Source organism: Mustelus asterias, chromosome 16 (genome assembly GCF_964213995.1).
Source record: "Mustelus asterias chromosome 16, sMusAst1.hap1.1, whole genome shotgun sequence".
NCBI lineage: Eukaryota > Metazoa > Chordata > Chondrichthyes > Carcharhiniformes > Triakidae > Mustelus > Mustelus asterias.
In genome coordinates, this window is record NC_135816.1 from 46,710,739 (window position 1) to 46,736,307 (window position 25,569).

The 25,569-nt window shown below is 44.4% G+C and overlaps 1 protein-coding gene across 2 annotated transcripts in view; it reads right to left on the bottom strand.

The window, feature by feature from the left end:
- Nucleotides 1-362: 362 nt before the first annotated feature.
- The window catches only part of tspan17 (tetraspanin 17), a 42,449-nt gene continuing 17,242 nt past the window's right edge, over nt 363-25,569 (bottom strand). The window contains exons 3-9 of one of the 2 annotated variants that reach the window (XR_013499783.1): nt 21,269-21,415; nt 18,877-19,047; nt 14,081-14,206; nt 10,663-10,710; nt 5,112-5,207; nt 2,121-2,237; nt 363-1,887 (exon numbers count right to left, since the gene is read on the bottom strand). Coding sequence is in view for 1 of the 2 variants with exons in the window: in XM_078231041.1 (XP_078087167.1) it covers nt 1,822-1,887; nt 2,121-2,237; nt 10,663-10,710; nt 14,081-14,206; nt 18,877-19,047; nt 21,269-21,415 (675 nt within the window). In the remaining variant the exon portion in view is untranslated. The remainder of the gene's footprint in view (nt 1,888-2,120; nt 2,238-5,111; nt 5,208-10,662; nt 10,711-14,080; nt 14,207-18,876; nt 19,048-21,268; nt 21,416-25,569) is intronic. The other variant, XM_078231041.1, reaches the window with a different exon arrangement.

The following is a 25,569-nucleotide window of genomic DNA, read 5'->3' on the forward strand; positions in this document are numbered from 1 at the left end:
CGCTGCTCCTTATTTTATTTGCTTTATTTGCTTTAACCATATGCTCCTATCTAGCTTTTTGCTTAAAAAAGCAGAAAGGATACTATAAAAGCAAAATATTAAACACAAAATACAAATATTTCTGTCCAAAATTTTCTCTAATCTTGTGCCGAAACAACAGCATTTATATAGCGTAGTATTGTCAGCACAAAGAACGGAGGAAATTTGTGTGCAAGTGACTTAAAACAAAGAGATCCCCAAGTTTGCTTCAATGTTGTGTGCTGATTCAGCAAACCCTTCGCTTACTGCTGCTCATTAACATGGTTCCACACCCATACAAAAGACCAGAGAAGCCAAATTTTCACATTAATACCAGAATTGGCCAGGCTGTAAATTAAGTTTTTAATAAATTTTAAGTTTTTAATAAATTTTAAGTACAGCAGAACACAAAGTCATTTTAAACACATTGTGTCTAATGTGCATTAAAAATGGTTTGATGGCTACAAACTTTAATTATCATGCATAAAGAAGGACTAAAAGAAATATAATCAAAGATACATGCTTTCCTCGGTACCCAACTGCTCGTGCTGAATCTGTTCGTTTATCGTGGACATTTTTATGTTCTGGCGATTACGAGCAAGATTCTCAAGAAATTACCAAATACCATTTGGCAACATCAGCATAAAAAATGTGTAAATTTTGATATAACCTACCAGTTACACCAGCCATGGAAATTTCAGGCCTAGTTATCAAAATTGAAATTCGTAGTGACATAAACATGGAATATTCATGCAAATTCTAGGCAGTTTAAAGTCCAGTTGTTTAAAATTAGCAGCTGAGATACAGTTTTTTGTGTATTTCTCACTTTGCAGTCTTGGGGAGACTAAACACAACATTGTAGCATTTAATACCATGTAGAATAATTTAAAGTAAATTTCCTGAGTAGACAAGTTTGCACCACCAGTTTTAAGGACATTTTAGTGCAAACAATGTGGTAAAGTTATTTTAAAAGAAACAAACAAGTAACACTTACATATTTATCTGTAAATCTATTTTAATAAGCATCTGACATTGTTGACCTTCTTGGGCAGTCCTTCTTCCTAATATGTGAATCCTGTCAGTGCCCATTGCAATAAAAAGCTTCAGCAATAACCAAAGTTAATGCTGAAGAGTCAGTATGGTAAAACTTTTCCATTATATAACAAAGAGGCATAGTTAAAAATGTAGGTTAAGTCAACATTCATTTGAATTCACTGTCTGAAAAACATTTGTCAATTTTTACTACATGGATCTAAACCTTGAAATCTGCATAGGCTAATTATTCTGCCACTGGGTTTTTTTAATAAATCGATAATTAAAGGAACAAATGTTGCAATATTTTCACATTACACAGACAGGATTGGACTATTTAATAGCCCAAGAGTATTTTGTTTCCTACAACTGAGTCAGTTGTATCCCCCTTTAGTTGCCTCCCCCCCACCGCCCCCACCAACCCCTTCCCCGCCACTTAGAAAACATCTAAACCACATTATCTTTAACAGTAACAAACTTAATACATTTGTGGTAGTATATACACAAAAGACAAGTAACATTTCAAAATATCCATTAACTACAAATTGCTAATGATCCCTTTAAAACCGTTATCAACAAAATTTAAGGTTTTTCTTGTTATCGTAAAAATCTAATCGCTGTACAGCAGCCTTATGGTTTACATCCACAGGTCTCAGCATCAGAGATGAGGCAGTGCCATATTGATGACTTTCATCCACTGTGCTTTTACAAATGTGCTTTCCACAGCTCCGTGAAAGTTTGCTACTTGACTTGATAATTTTCAGTAAAATTTTACCAGTTGGCTTTGACAGCTTTAATGTCAGTCACCAGATTCTGCGCCAGGCAAATTCCAAATATCTGAAAAGACCAAATCAAATAAATATATAAACTTTCAACCATTATTCCAATTCCAGTAAGAAAATCAAGCACTGAGATTGTCACTTTCTTAGACGTAACCATACACAAGTTCTGCACATGTTCTGCAAATGTTCCCCTCCCCTGCCTTTATTTTTAAGAAGCTGGGTAACATTTTTTATTTTTTTTTATTTTTGTAGATTCATCCATTTGTGTTTTCTGTATAAATTGCTTACCTGTAATAAAGCAATAGCAATGAAGATTCCAGCAACCACTATTAAGTTTTCCTGCAGCCACTTTTCAAACTGCCCAACACATCCTTTGGTATAAATATAATCTTGTTGATCTATTTCCTACAACAGCAAAAATGTACATGGTTTGATTGTAACTCTCACAATCCAACACACATTCAATCTCAATCAATTGCAGTTGGTAAGAGTTCACTTGCCAGGAAATTAGAACAAGAGTTGAGTGGAATCAATGGGTAAAATACTTTGTTCCACAATTTCTAAAACGTCAGACATTTCACTCCTTCCTATGGTTAAGATTTAGCTAGCTGGCACTGAACATGTCAGAAAAACTGCAAAACAGTGCATCATGTTACAATAATATCCTTCCCTTTCTATCAGCTAATATTAATGAGGCTATGATCTAACGGCCATGATGCTCCACATCATTCCAACAGCAAGGAAACTGATGGATGAAGTGTGTTGGAATGTCAAAACAAGTCTGAAATTTTGATGAAAATAGCAATTAAAAATCTGTAAATTACGTAATAGAACATGTAAATAAATAACAATATGTATATGTCTGTAGCAAACGATCTGTGGCAAAAATATCAATTTCTTCTTGCAATTCTAACTCATACACCCGCCATACATCTTTGAGAGCGCAACTGAAGGAAAACGGATGAAAACAAAGTTGGATCACTCTTCTCTGCTGGTTTTTGTCAGCCTTGTTTATTATAAATATATATTAATCATCAGTTTTGCCAATTCATTTTTTGTAACAACTTACAATGCAAGTGTTGACATAATCCTATCAAGGCTGAGCACTATGGCTGGATATAAACTAAAGGTTTTGAGAGAGGAACTGTGTATTGGTGCAGTCTTATAGCTATTTGTATATTTATGTATATAAATCAAACCGTATTAAACTAATTCGCCAGAGCTCCATCCTGTCTACACGAGTGATTTATTCAACAAAGATATTGCAGTTTAGCAACAAGGGTGGGATCATGAATTCCTGACAGGAAGAAAATGCCCTACGCAAGTTCCCCCAAGAGAAAACAAGAATCTCACCAATGAGATCTCACTTTCAGATTCTCCCTGCCGGTGATATAATGAGGTTCTGTCCAGTAAGGTCAGGAAACTTATTTAAATAAATTAGAATGCCATTAAAGGACTCTGGAGAGCTCCATAGGGGAGGAATTTCCCCGTACCAATTTATGGGGATGGGAAAGGGCCCCCGTGTACTTCGAAGTGGGATGGAGGGGGTTTCCTGTTATTTTAAATCAGAGATCGACTCAGGATTCCCGGTGCCACTGCCTTTTTTCATCCCCACCCCACTAGTGTGACAGGTTGAGCCATGCCTGCATTTCTTCTGCACAGAGTGCTGCACAATGCGGCGATAAAAACCAGCTGTACAGCCAGCGAGGTGCATGTCAGTTTTCTCGCCTGAGCCAGCACTCTGCAAAAATGAGAAAATTTCATTGTAGGTTGGAAAGGTCCTCAACTAATCGACCAAGGGACTCGGGTATCTTTTTGTTGAGGAAAGGCTTAAAAATCTGGTCTAAATAAAAACATGTGCATACATGGATATGGGACAGATGTTCAAGATGGCCCCGTCAACAAGAATCACTTGGGTGACTTGGGGAGCACTGTCATGCAGAGTATTTAAAGGTGTTTTTCACTGCAAACAATATCCTCAAAGATCCTGATAATCTAGCTGTCAACCAGGCAGTTTAGGAAAAGAAAAGGACAATTTTCTTTAACTAAAGCAGACGCAGAAGCTGGAATTAAAAGTCTAATGATGACCATTGAAATGAAGTTTAATGAAACCATTGTCGATTGTCGTAAAAACCTAACTGGCTCACTGGAACACAGAACAGTACAGTACAGGAACAGAACAGTACAGCAAAGGAACACAGAACAATACAGCACAGGAACCGTCCCTTCAGCCCATGGTTTTGTGCCGAACATGACGCCAAATTAAACTAATCCTTTCTACTTGCCCTTGGTCCATATCCCTCTATTCCTTGCATATTCATTTGCTTATCTAAAAGCCACTTAAATACTTCTATCGTATCTGCCTGCATCACCACCCCTGGCAGCAGGTTCCAGGCACCTATCACTCTCTGTATAAAAAAAACTTGCCCCTCACATTTCCTTTGAACTTTCCCCCTCTCACCTTAAGTGCGTGCCCCCTAGTATTGGACATTTCAACTCTGGGAAAAAATTCTGACTGTCAACCCTATCTATGCCTCTCATAATTTTACAGGCTTCTATCAGGTTTACTCTCAGCCTCCACCGTTCCAGAGAAAACAACACTAGTTTGTCCAGCCTCTCCTTATAGCTCATACCCTCTAATCCAGGCAGCACCCTAGTAAATCTCTTCTGCACCCTCTCCAAAGCCTCCACATCCTTCCTGTAATGTGGCGACCAGGACTGAATGCAATACTCTAAGTGTGGCCTAACCAGTTTTATAAAGCTGCAACATGACATCCTGACTCTTGTACTTGATGCCCTGACCAATAAAAGCAAGCACGCCATACGCCTTTATTACCTCCCTATCTATTTGTGCGGCCACTTTCAGGGATCTATGGACTTGAATCCAAGATCCCTCTGTACATCAACGCTGTTGCAGGAAAGGAAGTCTGCTCTCCTTACCTGGTCTAGCCTGCACATGACTCCAGAATCACAGTAAAGTGGTTGACTGTTAACTATCCTCCGAAATGGCCTAACAAGCCACCCAGTTCAAGGACAATTAGGAAAGAGTAACAAATGCTGGCCCAGCCAGCAATGCCCACATCCCATGGAAGAATAACAAAAACAAGATGCTCATGGTTGCCCAATGGAAATTCGTACGGCATCACGGTCTAACCTGTTCCCAATGGACTGCAGAGTACAAATCCTGGAGCATGCTCTTGTAAAGGAAATTTGTTGTTCAGAATTGTATCTAACATCTGTTCTCATTGGATCTCACAGGCTGGCAAACTTCCTGCTTACCTATGGTAATGCCCCTCACACAACTACCGGCAGAATGCCCGCTGAATTGTTTCTTAGAAGGCGGATGAGAATGAGGTTTTCGCTGATGAAGTCATACTTTGCACAGTAAGAAGTAGTGAAATTAAAGATAAAGAGAGTTATGATATGACTACGGTGAGAAAAAGAAGTTTGAAGATTAAAGAAACATGAAACCAGGAAGAATCATGGAAATATGTGGCCCTCAGACATATTTGGTCTAAACGTTTGACAGCAGAAAGGTTAGCTTTGTGCATATAGATCATACTTTTCGGCAGAGGTTCACAAAGAAGAAAGTTGGGAAGAATAAAATTATAGAATCCCTCTAGTGCAGGAGGAGGCCATTTGGCCCATTGATCAGCACCGCTGATCACAATCCCACTTAGGCCCTATCCCTGCAACCCCACACATTTACCTAACTAATCCTCTAACCTATACATCCCAGGACATTAAAGGGCAATTTAGTATGGCCAATGCACCTAACCCGCACATCTTTGGACTGTGGGAGGAAACTGGAGCACCTGGAAGAAATCCACGCAGACACAGGGAGAACGTGCAAACTTCACACAGACAATGACCCTAGCCGGGAATCGAATCCAGGTCTCTGGAGCCGAGAGGCAGTAGTGCTAACCACTGAGCCACCGTGCCACCCCAAATGAGTCCAATGAATCAGATAATTAGGATCAAAGTCAAATACCAACAGTTACTTCAAAACATATCATGTTAGAACCTAGCGCAGATCCAAATCATATTCAATTAGACATGTCTAATGAAATGGATATGTGAAATGTAGGTCAAGATCAAAATCTGTCTTTGTTAAGAGAAAACATCCCCTCAGAAACAGTTCAAAATGAATCAAGATCCTTCCACAAGATCCGAAAGTTTGGACAGGAAAGGGAGGTAACGTCATCCTACATATGTTAGGAATAGGAAACCAGTGGTTGAGTTTGGTTTGTGAATAAATGAAAACAAAGAAATGTATAAAATCATATGCAGCTCAAACATACTGTAAATTTTTATTAAGGAACAATAAGTGTAATAGTGCCCTCTTATGGCCATTTGCTAATGAATGTTTATAAACTAAACTGGATTAAACTAGTTTGCTTTTGCACTTGTACTCCACGCTATCCACACGACTGATTTATTCTGCAAAGATCTTACACTAGGATCACAGACTTGTAACAAGATTTAAGCCATGTGTCTTTTTTATGTAATGTTTTACGTAAACATTTCTCAGTTTACAGGTTCTGAATATTTGCGGCTCTTTTATTCCCCACGATGTTACAGAAATTAGGCCATTATCTATGGGACAGGGATGATGTGATAAACAGACAAGATATATTTTTAGTACACAAAAATATTCACATTCTTGAACAATTCTTCCCATCTTGCACTGAACTATATATTATGGGACTCGGAATAGAATATTACATGTTGCTTCAACACAAATTGGACAAATAGCTTCCTTCAATTAATTCAAGCAAGTTATCTATTAAATAAGATAAATTAATTGAAAAAAGATTCCCAAGCTGTTTGTGGGCTAGCCATAATCTAACACAAGATAAGATACTGGAAAGACACAAATGATATAAAGGCAGATGATTGGGCAGTCTAAAAGTAGCTGAAAGTCTTGAGCCTTAACCACAATGCAATAAGTTCACCACAATATTGTTGAGATTGGATTTGTTTGAAACCTTAAAATATTGCCGTGGATTTTATTTTACCTGCCCCAAATCGAAACCATAATACTCTGACTGTTACATAATCTACTTTTTGCAAATTATGTTTTCTTTTATTCCAACCTGTTGCTGACATATTCAGTACTGGTACAATACAAATCAACTTCACTGTCTGCAAATCCCATTAATAGGAACTTGATCACTGGAAATAGAATTATACTGGGCTCAGTGAGCCAGTTGTGTAGAGTAACAGACCTATGTTTCAATCACTACATAGGAGAATCTGGAGGGGTAATAACTATTTCCAACACTTACATGGGTTTTAGAAGGGTTTAGTGTAAGACCAGGAATTTCCCCAAAAAGGAGAAAATTGGCTGCTCATGGATCCTCAAATAGAGCAACTATAACTGAGAAGAAAGGAGACCTCAGTGTAGGTTAAATAACAGCACAGGACATTAAAATAGAGAAAAATGTTTCAAACTTTTGGGAAAAAAATTATCTTCACTTGATTAGTTTCAAGCAGTCAACATATTTCACTTAAATAAGAGAAAAGTTTCCATGACAACTCATGGTTATCATGGTTAATAATGGTGATGTTATAATTACCTCAGTTTAATGGTTAGAAAAATGTTTGTTCATTTAATTTATTAGTTGCAAACCTATTATTTTAAGATCCTGTTCCGTCTAGGAGTGAAACATGTTATTACATTGTATCTCCAGGATCTGAGCTTGAAATAGAACCACGGATATTTATAGAACAGCCATTTAGCCTGAAATGTCTCTTTGTCAGAACAATGCAAACTAATCACAGAGCTCCTCTCTCCACTGTCCTGTAGAATCTGCTGCTTCAAATACTTATCGAACTTCCCCTCAAAGGCTTCAATGTGCTCTGCCTCAACACTCCTGTGTCAAAAGACACCATATCCCAAAAACTTGTTTGAAAAAGAAATGCCTAACCTATTAAACCTCCAGTCATTGGCTTCTCAACCAGAAGTAGTTGTTACATCAAAAACAGAAAATACTGAACAATCTCAGCGGGTCTGACAGCATCTGTAGAGAGAGAATAGAGCCAACATTACAAGACTGGATGACCCCTCAACAGAGTTCTGCTCTAACAAAGGGTCATCTGGACTCGAAACATCAGCTCTTTTCTCTCCTTACAGATGCTGCCAGACCTGCTGAGATTTTCCAGCATTTTCTCTTTTGGTTTCAGATTCCAACATCCACAGTAATTTGCTTTTATCCTGATTGAACTGAATGCTTGCTGGACCATTGCACAGGACAATTAAGAGTCAACCATAATGCAGTGGTTATGGAGTCACATGTGGGCCAGATCAGGGAAGGATGGCAGATTTCCTTTGCTGATAGACCTTGATGAGTTTTTACAACAATTGAAAAGGTGACACAGTGGTTAGCACTGCTGTCTCACAGCACCAGGGACCCAGGTTCGATTCCCGGCTTGAACTATGGGCCCCATTTTACCAAAACTTCACACCCGAAAATCGCGGTAAAGTTGGGCGTCGGGCCGATACCGCAATCTGCATCCGATTCTGAGCAGATCGCAGCTTTACTGACGCCCGAATCGGGCGGCCCGACGATTTAAATGCTTAGCATGCATTTAAATCAACTTAATGAACCACGCGCCCAACCCTACCGCCAAATCCCACTTTACCGTCTTCTGGCCCGTTCCGGATCTGCGCTTTTAGTGACCTGCAGAATAAAAGTCCGAAGCGGATTTCTATTCTACAGGGGAACCTCCGAAGCCCTCTCTGCCCTTGTGAAGTCACCATCCTCCTCGACCATCCTTCGCAGACCCCCCGCTAACCACCCCGGCAGACCCCCCCCCCCCCACCCCCACCCCCCCCGGGATTGGACCCCCCTGGGAAGCAGCCGCCCCCCCCTCCCCCCTGGGATCAGACCTCCCTGGGAGGCAGGCCCCCCTCAGCAGAGCACACCCCCAACCTAACTCGATCGCTGGTCTCCCTCCACCATCCTTCCGTTAGCAAGATAAGCTGTATGTTCCTCAGCTAGATCCACTTTGGTCAACATAAAGATGGTCCTTCTGCCTTGTGGGTCCATCTGGCTCACCAAGTCAGTTACAATACTGCGTTCAGCATCTACTGAACCATCTTGGATACAAAGGATCATGAATGGTACTGGTCGATCTTCCTGGTGCTATCAGTACTGTAATATCAGGAATGGCTGCCGACACCAAGGATATAATTTTTAGCATAGGCAAGGCTTACATGCAGAACCCTAATGCCATTGTCCTTTGTATCCAAGATGGTTCAGTAGATGCTGAACACAGTATTGTAACTGACTTGGTGAGCCAGATGGGCCCGTCACACCCCCTCTCCTCCTCCCATCCTCCCCCCCCCCCCCCCCCCCAGAGGGTGATCTGGGTCCCGCCCCCTCTCCTCCTCTCCCCTCCCCCCCCCCCGGCCCCCAGATGATCTGGATCAGAGAGCTGCTCTCTCTGCTTTTTTCTCCCTGCCCGGGCGCGCTGCTTCGGATTTTTTTTCGAACTGCGCATGCGCAGCTCAGAGCTGATCAGTCCGGCAGCGCTAAGCCCCGCCCACAGCGCGAATCAGACCGGAGCCGGCAGAAAACGTATGGGCGTGCTGGAAAGAGGATTCCAGGCTTGGATCTATTTGACGCCCAGATTCGGCACTTAGACTCAAAATGGTAAAATCAGGCCCTATGTGTGGAGCTCGCACATTCTCCCCGTGTCTGCATGAGTTTCCTCTGGGTGTTCCGGTTTCCTCCCACAGTCCGAAAGACATGCTTGGTTTGGTGCACTGGCCATGCAACATCCTCCTTCAGTGTGGCCGAACAGGCGCCGAAGTGTGGCGACTAGGGGATTTTCACAGTAACTTCATTGCAATGTTAATGTAAACCTTCTCATGACATTAATAAATAAACTTTAAACTTTAGTTTCAAAAATCAGCATTACTGTGACTAGCTTTCAATTCCAGATTTTACTAATTGAATTCAAAATTTCCCCAGCTGCTGTTGTGGCGTTTAAACACATGACCCAGAGCATTAGCCGAGGCCTCTGAATTGCTAATCCAGTGACATTATAACTATGCCACCATTTTCTCATTAAACTCCATTTATAGAACTCTAAGTGCAGTCAAAACTTATTTTTAAAATGTGTTTTATCTATTTCTGTTTTCACTTCCCATCAGCTTCGAAGGTCATATATATAATGACATAGAACTCGGCACTAGATTAGCAACATCGCTTAACTATGTCATAAGATGGCTGGCATGGAAAATTGCATAATCACAAAATGTTCTTCATATTTTAAATTAAGGCAGTGTTGGAGATATCGTGAAGGTATATGTTCAATATTGGCACTGGCTGTGCAAACTGAAAGCTTCTATTGCCTGGTTTTTAATGGGCAAAAGAAAAACCATTTATGAGCACTTTTCCCAATTTAGGCTTTGAAGTATTTTTTTCTGTAGCTTATATGATCAAAGTGGAACAAAATGTAAACAGAAATTAATTCACTGACTTTTGTTATTTCATTACAAACAAATTGCTTCTTGAAATTTTGTACTTCACCAAATCGCAGTGCCTATTTTCTTTTCAAAAGGTAGAAGTTTCCAGCTAATGTGATATTAATATCTTTCAACAATGCTCAGAAAGGAAAAGAAAAAAACGGCAGATAGGATTAAACCTATTTTCAACCTGTTTCCAAGAGTATATGTACATACAATCTTCCTGTAAGACTAAAACAATGTGGACATCTGTTTCCCAAATTAATCAAAAATGTTGTTTGACCTCAATAGTAAGATGATCAAATTATAACTTTTCTCCCTCTATTTAACAAGAAATGAATTGCAAACACTTACCATTTTCAATCTAACATCATATCCACACTGGGTATTAATGACATCCTCCTGCAAAAAATAAAATGATTAAAATGTTTCAGCGTTCCAGCAAAATATTGATATATTTCAGTAAATTACTGTAGGAGATACATTTCAGTGAATTACTTAGTTTGGTACATCTGTTTAAAAACGAGGTAACAAGCTGTCAATGATGGAACTCTTGGGCAGCATTACAGTACAAAACAGCAGTAGCTGGTCCTCAATTTGATGTCGTTGTCTACTCAGGGTCGAGAATTTCTGCCATGGGTCTTCAGGTGACTGAGCAGGCCATTTCTCAACCAATAGATCTGTGGGCACATGGGGCAGAATGTCCCATGAGATATTGGGGTACAGAGTGAAGGATTTACTTCCTTTTCTTTCTTCTCTGTTGCCAGTCTGCCTTGCTATTAAGACTCTGTAATTCAGCGCAGAATACAGTTTGATGGACAGGTTATCACCATTTCAAATGACTGGCAACAAGCTCCTTCCAATCACTAATATAAATTCTGTACTTCAAGGAGAGCTTCATAGTGTCTCTGTTGGCCGTGGGAGGTGAGAAAACTGGACCTGGCAGAGGAGACACTCGGACAATAGTGTTTGTTCAATGGTCCTCCCATTGAATCCAGAGAATACAGCGGTGGCACTTCTGATGGGATCGTCCAGGTATCACTGCAGTACAGGAACGTGGGGACAACAACTGAACACTAGGACTTCTGTTGATTTACAAGTCGTTGTTGTCAAATGCTTTCTGCCTTAGTTTTTAGAAGACTGAGCAAGCACTGGTCATGTTGGATCTCCTGGTCAATGGTGGATGCCGAGCTATGCGAAGTACTCAACATATTCCAGAGTCCCTCCTTCAACATGTATGAAAGGTGGAATATTTGGCTAACTAGGTGTGGGTTGACATGAGTTTTGCTTTGGCAACTTTCAAGTACAGTCTGCATTTCTTGTGTGCAGAATTGAGAGATTGACAATGGAATGCAAATCTGGAGCAGTGGACAACATTGTAGTCATCCGCAAGGTATGTTTGTTGTGGTCTGCTTAATTTTGACAGTTGCGACAGAGTCTTTTTAATGAACAAATTAATTCACTGACTTTTGCTATTTCATTACAAACAAATTGCTTCTTGGAATTTTATGCTTCACCAAACCGCAGTGCCTTATTTTTCCAAAAGGTAGAAGTTTCTAGCTACTGTGATATTAATATCCTTCAACAACGCTAAGAAAGGGCACCATTGGTTCTTTGATGAAGTAAAGAGCCATTGTCAGGTAGATTACAAATCGTATGGGGGCTATAACACAGCCTTGCTTTACCCCAGTCCAGATTTTGAAGGCATCTGATTCAGATCTCTCACTCAAGACAGTTGCTACATAGCATAAAGAGTATAACAGTCCAAACCTCATCCACCCAAAGATACTGCATGCAACCTACTCATAAAAGGTGAAAAAATGTAGACATTTTAAAAAATTATTTCACGGGATGTGGGCATCACTGGCGAGGCCAGTATTTACTGTCCATCGCTAACTGCCCTTGAAAAGGTGTTGGTCAGCCACCTCCTTGAACTGCTGCAGTCCTATGTGGTGTGGGGAAAAGGTCAGTGAGTTGCTGAGTACATCTTCTAAATTGCATACACTGTTACCACTGTTAGTCGGTGAAGCGAGTGAATGTTGAAGGTGGTGAATGTTGAAGGCGGTGGACTGGATGCAAATCAAGCAAGCTACTTCATCCTGGATGGCCTTGGAGTTTCTTGAGTGTTGTTGGAGCTGCATTCATCCAGGCGAGGGGAGAGTGTTCCATTACACTCTGACATGCCTGGTAGATAGCGGGCAGGCTTTGGGGAGTCAGCAGGTGGGTTACCCACCACATGATTCTCAGTATCTGACCTGCTCTTGTAGCCACGATATTTATATGGCTTGTCCAGTTCAGCTTCTGGTCAACTGTAACCCCCAGGATGTTGACATTCAGCGATGGTAATGCCATTGAATGTCAAGGGAAGATAGTTAGATTCTCTCTTGTTGGGAGATGGTCCTTGCCTGGCACATATGTGGCATGAATATTACTTGCCACTTGTTAGGGCAAGCCTGGGTATTGTCCAGATCTTTTAGACAGGGACTGCTTCAGTATCTGTGGAGTCACGGATGGTGCTGAACATTGCGCAATCATCAGCAAACATCCCAGCTCTGACCTCATGATGGAAGGCAGTCATTGATAAAACAGCTGAAGGTGGGTAGGCCTAGGACACTACATCTGAGTCTGGAATTTCCTTAAACTACATAACCAGCAAGTCCTGCCGAAATTGACATCGATCTTCCTGCTTGTAAGTGATGCCAAAATTTCTAGACAATCTCATTAACATACACTGGAGCATGTAAAAAAAAAGCAAAACTAATGAAAAACACCACAAACAATTACAGCCCTGAGGAAGAAATTAACTTAATAAAATGTGTGTTAGAAAATTGTGAATAAAATCCAGAAATATGACTAAGTTCTGATGCAACTAAAACTTTTGATTCAAATGCAGAGCCTTCATAGAACTGCTGTACATTCAGGAAATTTGAATGAGGTGCACTTTCCCACAGGGCTAGAGGAGAGCAAGGTTATGTCACTCGGCTACAGGAGCTTGGCAACAGGACGTTTCCACCACGGTTTTCCGGAATCAGAGTAATAACAGATTGAGAAGTTACAGGCAGTATTCCTACAGCTCACAATCACTGCATAATATCTCATATTTTGAGTAAGTCACAAGCACACCTTAGAATGTTACTTCTTCACAGGAAAAATATTGACCAACATGAAAGAACGCCAAGTTAAACCGATGGCAAACCCTTGTTTCTTTTGTAGTTTTATAAAATAATCACTTCAGTCTTTACCATAGTAAAACCCACGGTACACCAACATAGACGATAGTTACAGAAATACACAATTCCATGAAGTACAAACTTCTATTTAAAGTTAAGTGACTAACACTGTGCACCAGATAACATTTCTACAACTTTCAAATTTCACATTTTGTTCTTGATTCTATTTTCAAGCAAAAATGGTGTCAGAGTATCCAGTGAAGTAATTTCTGCCTCTTTTTAGTTTGTAGCAGTAAATTCTAACTCAATCTAATATGACAGATCAATTTACTGTAATGGAACACTAAAAATTTTAATTACCGACAGCATCATTAAAATGTATTAATTATTGCAATTCTTTTGTTTGACCAAAACATTTTACATCAAAACATGCATTAAGGATTCATTATCAACTGTCATGGTAGAAAGTTCAAAAACTCTGAATCTCGTAAAGACTTTTAATCCCCAATTCACTTTCCCCTTCGCGGATGCGATGTCTGTTCCACCAAGTTTAACCATAACCTACATATAGTACACTTCACAAATTTATAAAATATTCATACCGCAGGGTCTTTGATACAGCAGGAAAATGGAACGCCACAGCGCTCTCTGCTTGGGTTGAAATCTGTACAGTTAAAGTAAATATTTAGGTCCCAGTCGATGGGTCCTCGAGCACCACAGCACAACCACTAAAAATAAATGACAAAATAAAAATGAAATATCACCATTAAAGCATTAGACTGCACTGTCATCCTTGAAATATGATGGCTCTAAAGCACACTACAGATGTAAAATAAATATGGCTGTGTTAATTTCTGTCAAATATGAAACCTGATTCACACAGAAGGTACGACTCCTATTTGCCATATAGCTCCTGAGTGTTCTGGTGTTGAAAGAGTCAATTTCTTTCAATTATTTTCATCTTCTAACAGGAAAACAAGCTAGCAAAAATTTCATGCATCTTATAGCAGCTTTGCTAATGGGGCAGCACAGTGGCTAGCGCTGCTGCCACACAGCGCCAAGGACCCGGGTTCAATTCCAGTCTTGGGTGACAGTGTAAGGCTTGCACTCTCTCTCGGTGTTTGCGTGGGTTTCCTCCAGGTGTTCCTGTTTCTTCCCACACTCCAAAGATAAGCAGGTTAGGTGGATATACCATGATAAATTGCCCCTTAGTGTCCCAAGATGTAGAAGGTGTACAAAGCAGAGAAAAGGTACTCTGACAGGGCAAGGTACTCTGTCAGAGTTGGTGCAGAATCGATGGGCCAAATGGCCTCCTTCTGCACTGTAGAAATTCGATGATTCAATGAAAACAAATAATGCCCATGAACATGTGTCACATGTAAGACACTCTCGCTGTCAGGGAAAAAATATTTTATTGTAGAATGGGAAACTAATTTTTTTAAACCGTCCAATGCCCCAAACTCCAGACAGTATTTAAAGTCATTCCTCTTCTCAACAAATAATTTTTATTGCAGGTGCCTTTTTTTTAAAAAAAAAGCCTTCCATCTTTTATGGGCATTACCCCCAACCCATAAGGAAAGCAAGGGAACCTATTAAGGGAAACATGTCTCCAGAACTAACCACAATTAAAGTTAAACCATTTTTGGACACCTACTGTGGTTTAAAATGGCTTAAGTGGTTAAAGGGACATCTCAAATCTGTTTAATGAATTCTTCACAATTACAGAGCTGTAATTTCTAGCACAGTATGTGGAAAGTTGTGCTGCAAACAGCTGTTTTCTTTCACAGTACATAGCATGTGATGCCAATACTCCTTCACCTCCCCATTACCAGAGTAATTATAATTTACTAGACAACTAAAAGGAACATCTTTAAAAACTACAAGTTACAGACACCATACAGGATAACAGAAGTAGGATTTCAACATCATTGTAATATAGCGAACTGTGCCAAGACATTAATACCTCTAACAGGAAATTTCATCAAGGTCAGTGGCAGAAATGGACAAGAGTAATATAAAAGCAAAATACTACAGATGCTGGAATCTGAAACAAAAACAGAAAATGCTGGAAAATCTCAGCAGGTCTGACAGCATCTGTGGGGAGAGAATAGAGCCGAAGTTTCGAGTCTAGATGACCCTTCATCAGAGCTCTGACGAAGGGTCATCTAGACTCAAAACGTTGGCTGCATTCTCTCCCCATAGATGCTGTCAGACCTGCTGAGATTATCCAACATTTTCTGTGACAAGAATAATATAGTCTTTGTGACTTTGTTTTTTTTAAAAAAGGAAACCAAAGTTTAATCCAAGGACAGGCAATATCAGCAAAATTCTGAAAACACTGAATGAATACAGACAAAGCATTTTCCAACCCTCACCCCTTAACATCTTGTGTATATTTACTCAAAGTTGATTTGCATTATTCTAAATTCAGCTTACTTCATCAGCAAATTAACTACCAATGCAGCCCCACCTGCTTTTCTACAGAAGGCTTCACTTTTCTGAAGCATGCAATCTGTGACAGGACCCATCAAACATTTTAGATTTAACTCAAAATAATATTTTCTTTGTAATTTATTTGTCCAAAGATGTGGAGGTTAGGTGTAATGCCCATTAGTGTCCCAAGATGTGTAGGTTAGATGGATTAGCCATGGTAAGTGTGTGCGGGGTGGGGTTACAGGGATAAGGCAGGGGAGAGGGCCTCAGTAAGATAGTCTTTACATGAATTGTAACACTTTCAATTGGCAGGCATAATATAATTGAACATTAGCACTGAAACATTTTAGATGTATTTCCACATATTGCTTAACAGATACGATTTATACAGAGTTTTCTTCATGTAGTAATGCTGCACACTGTCGAATGCAAAAATTTCCATTCATATTTGCACTACAATCTTTAGCTCAAAGTTTGTATCATCATACATTTTGTATTTGGATGAATTTGTGAAAATCTTTTAAATGAAAGGCCAAATCTATTAGTACTAACTTTTTGGTTAAGAATATTGCATTAAAATTTCATTGCTTCAGAATTAAATCATTACAGATTAAAAACTGAGATTAAGAAATTGTTTGCCTTGAATATGCCTTGAAGTGCATGTGGCTAAGAACTCTTTCAGGGCTTCAAAACGTACAGAATAGCACAACAGCTGCTATTTCTTAATTTGCATTACTGAGTTATATTAAGACAAGCTACAGTATAGCATTTTCAAATGCAAAACTTGCAGTTTCACAAATTTTATACCAATCAGCTCCCACATGCATTTGATGAGTTGAAACTTCTCAATAATAACTAGGGACTCTGGTCTGAAGTTTAAATTTCAAGGTGTGCCCCAATTACCAACAGTGAATATTACAACACAATTATAACCCAAATTCAATTCAATGCATGGGTTAATTTGTAACCTGATTATAGCCAATAGAACTATGTATTTTCCCCTTTTTTCTTCCCTCTGTCTACTGAACTATGTTTAGGCCTTTAAATGAATAAGCAGATGACAAGCTCCTTAGTTTAGCCCCCTACTTTAAACAGAGAATGAACCAAAGCTAACAGCTCATATGGACCCTAAAAGTTTGAACAAGCAATTTACATGGATTTACATCTTTAAAAATTAGGAAGCGTTTCCTCTTGTTAAACTGAGAGAAAAAAACTGAACGACCCAAGCTGTGTCGTGTAGAACAAGTCCGGAAATGAAAGAGATGGGGCTAATCAAAAAGTAGTGATAACAATCTTGAATAGTCAAAAACCTGAATACTGTAAATGATGAAGAGAGAGACTGAAAGAGTTGTACAGAAAGAACTTGATGAATATAGGTTTTAAATAGTGATAAAGGGAGGATAAAGGACTCGTAAGATGGTTCATTGAAGCTTATAAATAAGAGGAAAATTTAAGAACAACTGATTCAGCAGTAATGACAAAATAAAGACTACGGAGAGATTAGAAGACAAGACCAAGACACAAAAAATTTGCCTTGTATGTAATCCAAGAATGAGAGAGGTGCGAGAAGGACATCTCAGACAGGAGAGCAGCATTCAAATCTTGGACCTGGGCGTTAGATAAGAATTGTTCAGTAAAACGTAAGTAATTGTGAAGAAAATGGAAACAGACCTTGTGTGAGGCAACTTTAGCAATGGAGCAGAAATGGGAGATCTAGTACATTTGACAATTTTGGATTAAATAACACTTGTATGACAATAACACTATTTCATGCTCCTGAAGGTCCTGGTATGGCAGATTTTGGAAAAAAGACAAAAAGCATCCCAAAAGTAAAAAATCAAGGGCAATAGGGAGGGAAGGATTTAAAACAATTATTGCTAGAGAAAGAGTACCAAGGAAACCAATGGGACTAAAGGTTGACAAGTTCCCTCAACCAATGGCCTGCATACTAAGGAGTAACTGCCGAGATAGTGGGTGCATTGGTTGCAATCTTACAAAATTTCCTAGATCTGGAAAGTCCCAGTGGTTTGGAAAACCAGAACTGTAATGCCCTTATTCAAGGAAGAGGAAGACAGAGAGCAGGAACTATATGCAGCTAGCCCAACTTTTGTCACTGGGAAAATGCTGAAATCCATTAATAAGGAGGTAGTAGCAGGACATTTAGAAAATAATCAAACAGTCCATATGGTTTTATGAAAGGGAAATTTATTTAGAGTTCTTTGAGAATGTGGTAGATAAAGGGGAACCAATAGACTCAAGTATATTTGGATTTCCAAAAGGCATTCAATAAGGTGGCACATAAAAGGTTCTTGCACAAGTGAACGGCTTATGGTATTGGGGATAATATACTCACACAAATATAAGATTGGTTAAGAAACAGGGAAAAGTCGGAATAAGTCGGTAATTTGCAGGTTGGCAATTATTTTCCATTTGGGTGGCACAGTGGCTAGCACTGTTGCCTCACAGCTCCATGGACCCAGGTTGAATTCCGGCCTTGGATGACTGTCTGCGTGGAGCTTGCACGTTTTCTCTGTGTAAAACGCTCCAGCTTCCTCCCACAATCCAAAGGTATGCAGATTATATGGATTGGCCATGTTAAATTGCCCCTTAAATGTGTATGTTAGAGGATTAGCAGGGTAAATGTGCAAGGTTACAGGGATAGGGTAAAATGTCCTTTGAGAGTCGGTGCAGACTCGATGGGCAGAATGGCTTCTTCCGCACTGTAGAGATTCTATGATCTGCATCTACAACTGAGAAAGGCATGAGTAGTCATCAAACCAATTTCAAAACAATTCCTATGCTGTCAGCATTCATGCCATGAAGGATTATATAAACTATACTACATTACGGTGAAATTACTGCCTCCTGTATGTAACCATGTTACTTTAGGTCCCCTTTTGCTAAAGTTTGTGAAATTATTTACCAATGTTACCCTGTTAGTACACAGATGATTCAATTTACTTACATATTCTTGTGCAAAATCAATAAGGTTTTGAAGATCTATGTCATCCCTATAAGCTTGAACATTTTTGTTGATAAATAAATTGAGCTGGTCCTTGATCCAGTCCTTGAAGACAAATGCTAGTATCCCCGTCGTCAACTCCAAGAAGAAAATTAGACCCAAAAATACTGAAAACTGAAAAATAAAATTAATAGAATTCGCCTTACACCAACATAACGCAAATATAGAAGTGTGGCATGTTTTCTCAGTTGGTACAACATATTTCCATATTTAAATTTTCAAAACATCAGAACATCTGTATTTTTTTATATATCAAATATATTAAAAATAAATTGTTGGTTATAATATTACTGGGAGAGAAAATCAACATTTGGTGTTTCTTCCCCATATTAACTGCACCAAAATCCTCCTCCCTCGCTTGCTGTCCCTTCCTCTCTTATTTCCCATGTTAATCTTGGAAATGGTGAAATTATCACAAATCCAATTTAAAAGTATATTGTTAACTGAAAAAAATGTAAACTGAAAAATAATCCACAATTTATTTAAAACGTTGCACCTTTACTCTTAACATGCTTTTTCAAAAATTTATAAACTTCTAGTCAATGCAGGAATTGTGGCAAAATGGGTCACATTGCAAAAGCTTATTGGGCTAGATCAGAAATCCCTGAGAAGAATATTCAGGAGAAGAATCTGGGTACCTTCAAGAAGAAGAGCAAGCTGTAACATGGAATAAAAGAATTATGACTGTGAAGAAGATAATGTCCAGCGAAATGAAGAGCTCAGACTCAGAACGTCTTATCCATAAAGTGTGAATCATAGATTCTGGGTGATTCCGAAGTTAAGTGGACAACCATCAGGATGAAGCTTGATACTGGTGCTGCTGTATCTTTAATTCCTGAGACTAGATACCAACAAAAGTTGAAGCATCTTCCTTTAAAACCAGCTGATGTTATTTTAAGGACAAACAAGAAAGAGATCGTGCTGCTAACAGGTTATATCATGGTCAACGTAGAGTTCAGTTGACAAACAGCAGATTTGCCTCTCCATGTGGTCCGGTGGTAATTTTTATTTGGGATTTCTATTTGGGAGATCATGGTTGAAGATAAAGCTTAACTCAAATGCTGTCATGCTATGTCTTTTGCCTGCATGCCTGGGTGTTTGAAATACTAACACCCAAGAAAGTTAGTAAAGTGTTTTCAAATCTTACTACTTTCAAGATTTTAATCAGAAACTACTCTCATGTGCAAGTTCCCATGCCTTCATATGGCCTAAGTTTGTCTCAAGAGTTTTCAGCAACATGACTAGAAAAACAGCAAACCATATCCAGTAACCAAATAACTTTAGGTGCTGGATTTACAGTGTCTTGAGAAGTCGTCCAATTTTGAAAACAGGGAAAAATCACAAACATGTAACGGTCACACAGTTACATACTTGCAGTAGATATTCTTAGCTCAAGTGTACAAAATTACAAAACTATTTCAACTCTTAAAAGCTAAGTTAGCCATTGTAAATAAGTTGGACACAATTGGTCTGCATTTCCTTAAATATCTTACCAAATTGACCAGTTTCTTATAAAATTTTAAACTACACTAGCTTCCAATTCAGACAAAATTAATCTGTGGTTAGTGCAGACAGGTATTACTGTGCTGTCCTGGATTTTGAATTCCCCACCAGTCAAACTGAAAAAGGAATTGTGAATCCCATACATAGAAACCATCAGACGACAAGAAGTTTGGATTATTGACTTCACGAAACGTACTACACGATCAAAATAAGTTTGGTACAGGAATTTGAATTGCAATGGGAGCTTTTAATTGTTTATGTGCTTTGAATAGGTATAAGGGAATAGCCATTAAATGAAAACTAGGGAAAAAAAACATCGTTTTTGTCAGAAGCAGTTTAACGACAAATAGTTAAGCAATGATTTCTACAACACATGGAGCCAAAGGGAGTATTGCTGAATGTCTCCTTGATGCATTTGGATTGTAGCATTCACAGCCATAATGGTCAAATCATGTACGCATATATTGCCAGAATCAGTTGGCTTCTGCAGTCGCCAAAAATTATTACCGCCCCTTTTGAAATCTGTTAATAATGTTCTTGAATACAATTCCAAACCATTTTCCATTTTTTGAGCAAAAACATAAACTATTCAAATTTCATAAACCATTCAATAATTATTTGACGGAATTCCAACATGCACTATTTTGGTTTGTTTTCGAACTTACTGAATTTACAAAAAAATTTCAATCACCATTTAAAAGTGAGAAAATACTTAACACACAATTGTTGTTTCAGGAACTGTTGAGGAACTTAATTATAACTGCAACAGAACTTAATAAACAATCTATTTTGTAATTTTCCAACACATTAACAGGAATGTAAATATACTTACAAACTTCAACAGGAATGTGTTCTCACGAAGTGCACCAATACAGCCAGCAAATCCAAGAATGAACATCACTCCACCTACCACAATGAACAACCACACTGGGTCAAACCCTCCCAGATCTGTAATAGAAGAAATGTTTGAAAGCACACCCTGAAAGAGAAAATATTGCACAGCATTAGAATTAGTCAAATATACAGTAACATTCTAACTAGCTTCCTATTATTATACAGTGCTCTAAGAATTCCTTTCCAAGAAGCAAAAAAAGGAGAATCAGGTGAGCCACTAAGGAACAGTCAGGATAAAATCACAGGCAGCAATTGCAAAATCAGAGGAATATGAAAACATTACTTTGCTTCCAGGAAGGCAGAACAGAAACAGGCCTGTGAGAGAGAGAAGCGCGCGCGCGAGGGGGAGAGAGGGAGAAGCGCGCGCGAGACGGGGAGAGAGGGAGAAGCGCGCGCGAGAGAGGGGGAGAGAGAGAAGCGTGCGCGAGTGAGAGGGGGAGAGAGAGAAGCGCACGCGAGAGAGAGGGGGAGAGAGAGAAGCGCGCGAGAGAGGGGGAGAGAGAAGAGCGCGCGCGAGAGAGGGGGAGAGAGAAGTGCGCACGAGAGGGGGAGAGAGAAGCGCGCACGAGAGGGGGAGAGAGTGAAGAGCGTGCGCGAGAGAGGGGGAGAGAGAGAAGCGGGAGGGGGGGGAGAGAGAGAAGAGCCCGCGCGAGAGAGGGGGAGAGAGAGAAGCGCGCGCGCGAGAGAGGGGGAGAGAAGCGCGCGCGCGAGAGAGGGGGAGAGAGAGAACCGCGCGCGCGAGAGAGAGTGGGAGAGAGAGAAGCGCGCGCGAGAGAGGGGGAGAGAGAAGAGCGCGCGCGAGGGGGGGGGGGGAGAGAGAAGCGCGCACGAGATGGGGAGAGAGAGAAGCGCGCACGAGATGGGGAGAGAGAGAGAGAGCGCGCGCGAGAGCGGGGGAGAGTGAGAAGCATGCGTGCGCGCGAGAGGGTGAGAGTGAGAAGCGCGCGTGTGCGCGAGACGGGGAGAGACGGAAGCGCGCGAGAGGGGGAGGAAGAGAAGAGGGGGAGAGTGAGAAGCGCGTGAGGGGGGGGAAGAGAGAGAGAAGCGCGCGAGAGGGGGAGAGATAAGCACGCGCACGAGAGAGAGAGAAGCGCTTGCGCGTGCAAGAGAGGGGGAGGGAGAGAAGCGCGCGCGTGAGAGAGGTGGAGAGAAGCGCGAGAGAGGGGGAGAGAGAGAACCACGCGCACGAGAGGGGGAGGGAGAGAAGCGGCGCGCACGCACGAGAGGGGGGGAGAGAAGCGCGCGTGCGCGCGAGAGGGGGAGAGAGGGAAGCGCGCGAAAGGGGGAGGAAGAGAAGAGCGTGCGAGCAAGAGGGGGAGAGTGAGAAGCGCGTGGGGGGGGAAGAGAGAGAGAAGCGCGCGAGAGGGGGAGAGAGAAGCGCGCGCACGAGAGAGAGAGAGAAGCGCTTGTGCGCGCGTGAGAGAGGGGGAGGAATAGAAGCGCGCGCGTGAGAGAGGTGGAGAGAGAGAAGCGCGAGAGAGGGGAGAGAGAGAACCACGCACACGAGAGGGGCGAGGGAGAGAAGCGGCGCGCGCGGACGAGAGGGGCGAGGGAGAGAAGCGGCGCGCGCGGACGAGAGGGGCGAGGGAGAGAAGCGGCGCGCGCGGACGAGAGGGGCGAGGGAGAGAAGCGGCGCGCGCGAGAGGGGCGAGGGAGAGAAGCGCGCGCGCGAGAGGGGCGAGGGAGAGAAGCGCGCGCGCGCGAGAGGGGCGAGGGAGAGAAGCGCGCGCGCGAGAGGGGCGAGGGAGAGAAGCGCGCGCGCGCGAGAGGGGCGAGGGAGAGAAGCGCGCGCGCGCGAGAGGGGCGAGGGAGAGAAGCGCGCGCGCGCGAGAGGGGCGAGGGAGAGAAGCGCGCGCGCTCGAGAGAGAGAAGCGCGCGCGCGCGAGAGGGGCGAGGGAGAGAAGCGCGCGCGCGCGAGAGGGGCGAGGGAGAGAAGCGCGCGCGCGCGAGAGGGGCGAGGGAGAGAAGCGCGCGCGCGCGAGAGGGGCGAGGGAGAGAAGCGCGCGAGAGGGGCGAGGGAGAGAAGCGCGCGCGCGAGAGGGGCGAGGGAGAGAAGCGCACGAGAGGGGCAAGGGAGAGAAGCGCGCGCGCGCGAGAGGGGCGAGGGAGAGAAGCGCGCACGCGCGCGAGAGGGGCGAGGGAGAGAAGCGCGCGCGCGCGAGAGGGGCGAGGGAGAGAAGCGCGCGCGCGCGAGAGGGGCGAGGGAGAGAAGCGCGCGCGCGCGAGAGGGGCGAGGGAGAGAAGCGCGCGCGCGCGAGAGGGGCGAGGGAGAGAAGCGCGCGAGAGGGGCAAGGGAGAGAAGCGCGCGCGCGAGAGGGGCGAGGGAGAGAAGCGCGCGAGAGGGGCAAGGGAGAGAAGCGCGCGCGCGCGAGAGGGGCGAGGGAGAGAAGCGCGCGCGCGCGCGAGAGGGGCGAGGGAGAGAAGCGCGCGCGCGCGCGAGAGGGGCGAGGGAGAGAAGCGCGCGCGCGCGAGAAGGGGCGAGGGAGAGAAGCGCGCGCGCGCGAGAGGGGCGAGGGAGAGAAGCGCGCGCGCGCGAGAGGGGCGAGGGAGAGAAGCGCGCGAGAGGGGCGAGGGAGAGAAGCGCGCGCGCGAGAGGGGCGAGGGAGAGAAGCGCGCGAGAGGGGCAAGGGAGAGAAGCGCGCGCGCGCGAGAGGGGCGAGGGAGAGAAGCGCGCGCGCGCGCGAGAGGGGCGAGGGAGAGAAGCGCGCGCGCGCGCGAGAGGGGCGAGGGAGAGAAGCGCGCGCGCGCGAGAGGGGCGAGGGAGAGAAGCGCGCGCGCGCGAGGGGCGAGGGAGAGAAGCGCGCGCGCGCGAGAGGGGCGAGGGAGAGAAGCGCGCGCGCGCGAGAGGGGCGAGGGAGAGAAGCGCGCGGCGCGAGAGGGGCGAGGGAGAGAAGCGCGCGCGCGCGAGAGGGGCGAGGGAGAGAAGCGCGCGCGCGCGAGAGGGGCGAGGGAGAGAAGCGCGCGAGAGGGGCGAGGGAGAGAGCGCGCGAGAGGGGCGAGGGAGAGAAGCGCGCGCGCGAGAGGGGCGAGGGAGAGAAGCGCGCGAGAGGGGCAAGGGAGAGAAGCGCGCGCGCGCGCGAGAGGGGCGAGGGAGAGAAGCGCGCGCGAGAGGGGCGAGGGAGAGAAGCGCGCCGCGCGAGAGGGGCGAGGGAGAGAAGCGCGCGCGCGCGAGAGGGGCGAGGGAGAGAAGCGCGCGCGCGCGAGAGGGGCGAGGGAGAGAAGCGCGCGCGCGCGAGAGGGGCGAGGGAGAGAAGCGCGGGGGCGAGAGGGGCGAGGGAGAGAAGCGCGCGCGCGCGAGAGGGGCGAGGGAGAGAAGCGCGCGCGCGCGAGAGGGGCGAGGGAGAGAAGCGCGCGCGCGCGAGAGGGGCGAGGGAGAGAAGCGCGCGCGCGCGAGAGGGGCGAGGGAGAGAAGCGCGCGCGCGCGAGAGGGGCGAGGGAGAGAAGCGCGCGCGCGCGAGAGGGGCGAGGGAGAGAAGCGCGCGCGCGCGAGAGGGGCGAGGGAGAGAAGCGCGCGCGCGCGAGAGGGGCGAGGGAGAGAAGCGCGCGCGCGCGAGAGGGGCGAGGGAGAGAAGCGCGCGCGCGCGAGAGGGGCAAGGGAGAGAAGCGCGCGCGTGCGAGAGGGGCGAGGGAGAGAAGCGCGCGCGAGGGGCGAGGGAGAGAAGCGCGCGAGAGGGGCGAGGGAGGAAGCGCGCGAGAGAGGGGCGAGGGAGAGAAGCGCGCGAGAGGGGCGAGGGAGAGAAGCGCCGCGCGCGAGAGGGGCGAGGAGAGAAGCGCCGCGCGAGAGGGGCGAGGGAGAGAAGCGCGCGCGCGCGAGAGGGGCGAGGGAGAGAAGCGCGCGCGCGAGCGGGGCGAGGGAGAGAAGCGCGCGCGCGCGAGAGGGGCGAGGGAGAGAAGCGCGCGCGAGAGGGGCGAGGGAGAGAAGCGCGCGCGCGCGAGAGGGGCGAGGGAGAGAAGCGCGCGCGAGAGGGGCGAGGGAGAGAAGCGCGCGCGCGCGCGAGAGGGGCGAGGGAGAGAAGCGCGCGCGCGCGAGAGGGGCGAGGGAGAGAAGCGGCGCGCGCGCGAGAGGGGCGAGGGAGAGAAGCGCCCGCGCGAGAGGGGCGAGGGAGAGAAGCGCGCGAGAGGGGCGAGGGAGAGAAGCGCGCGAGAGGGGCGAGGGAGAGAAGCGCGCGGAGAGGGGGCGAGGGAGAGAAGCGCGCGCGCGCGAGAGGGGCGAGGGAGAGAAGCGCGCGCGCGCGAGAG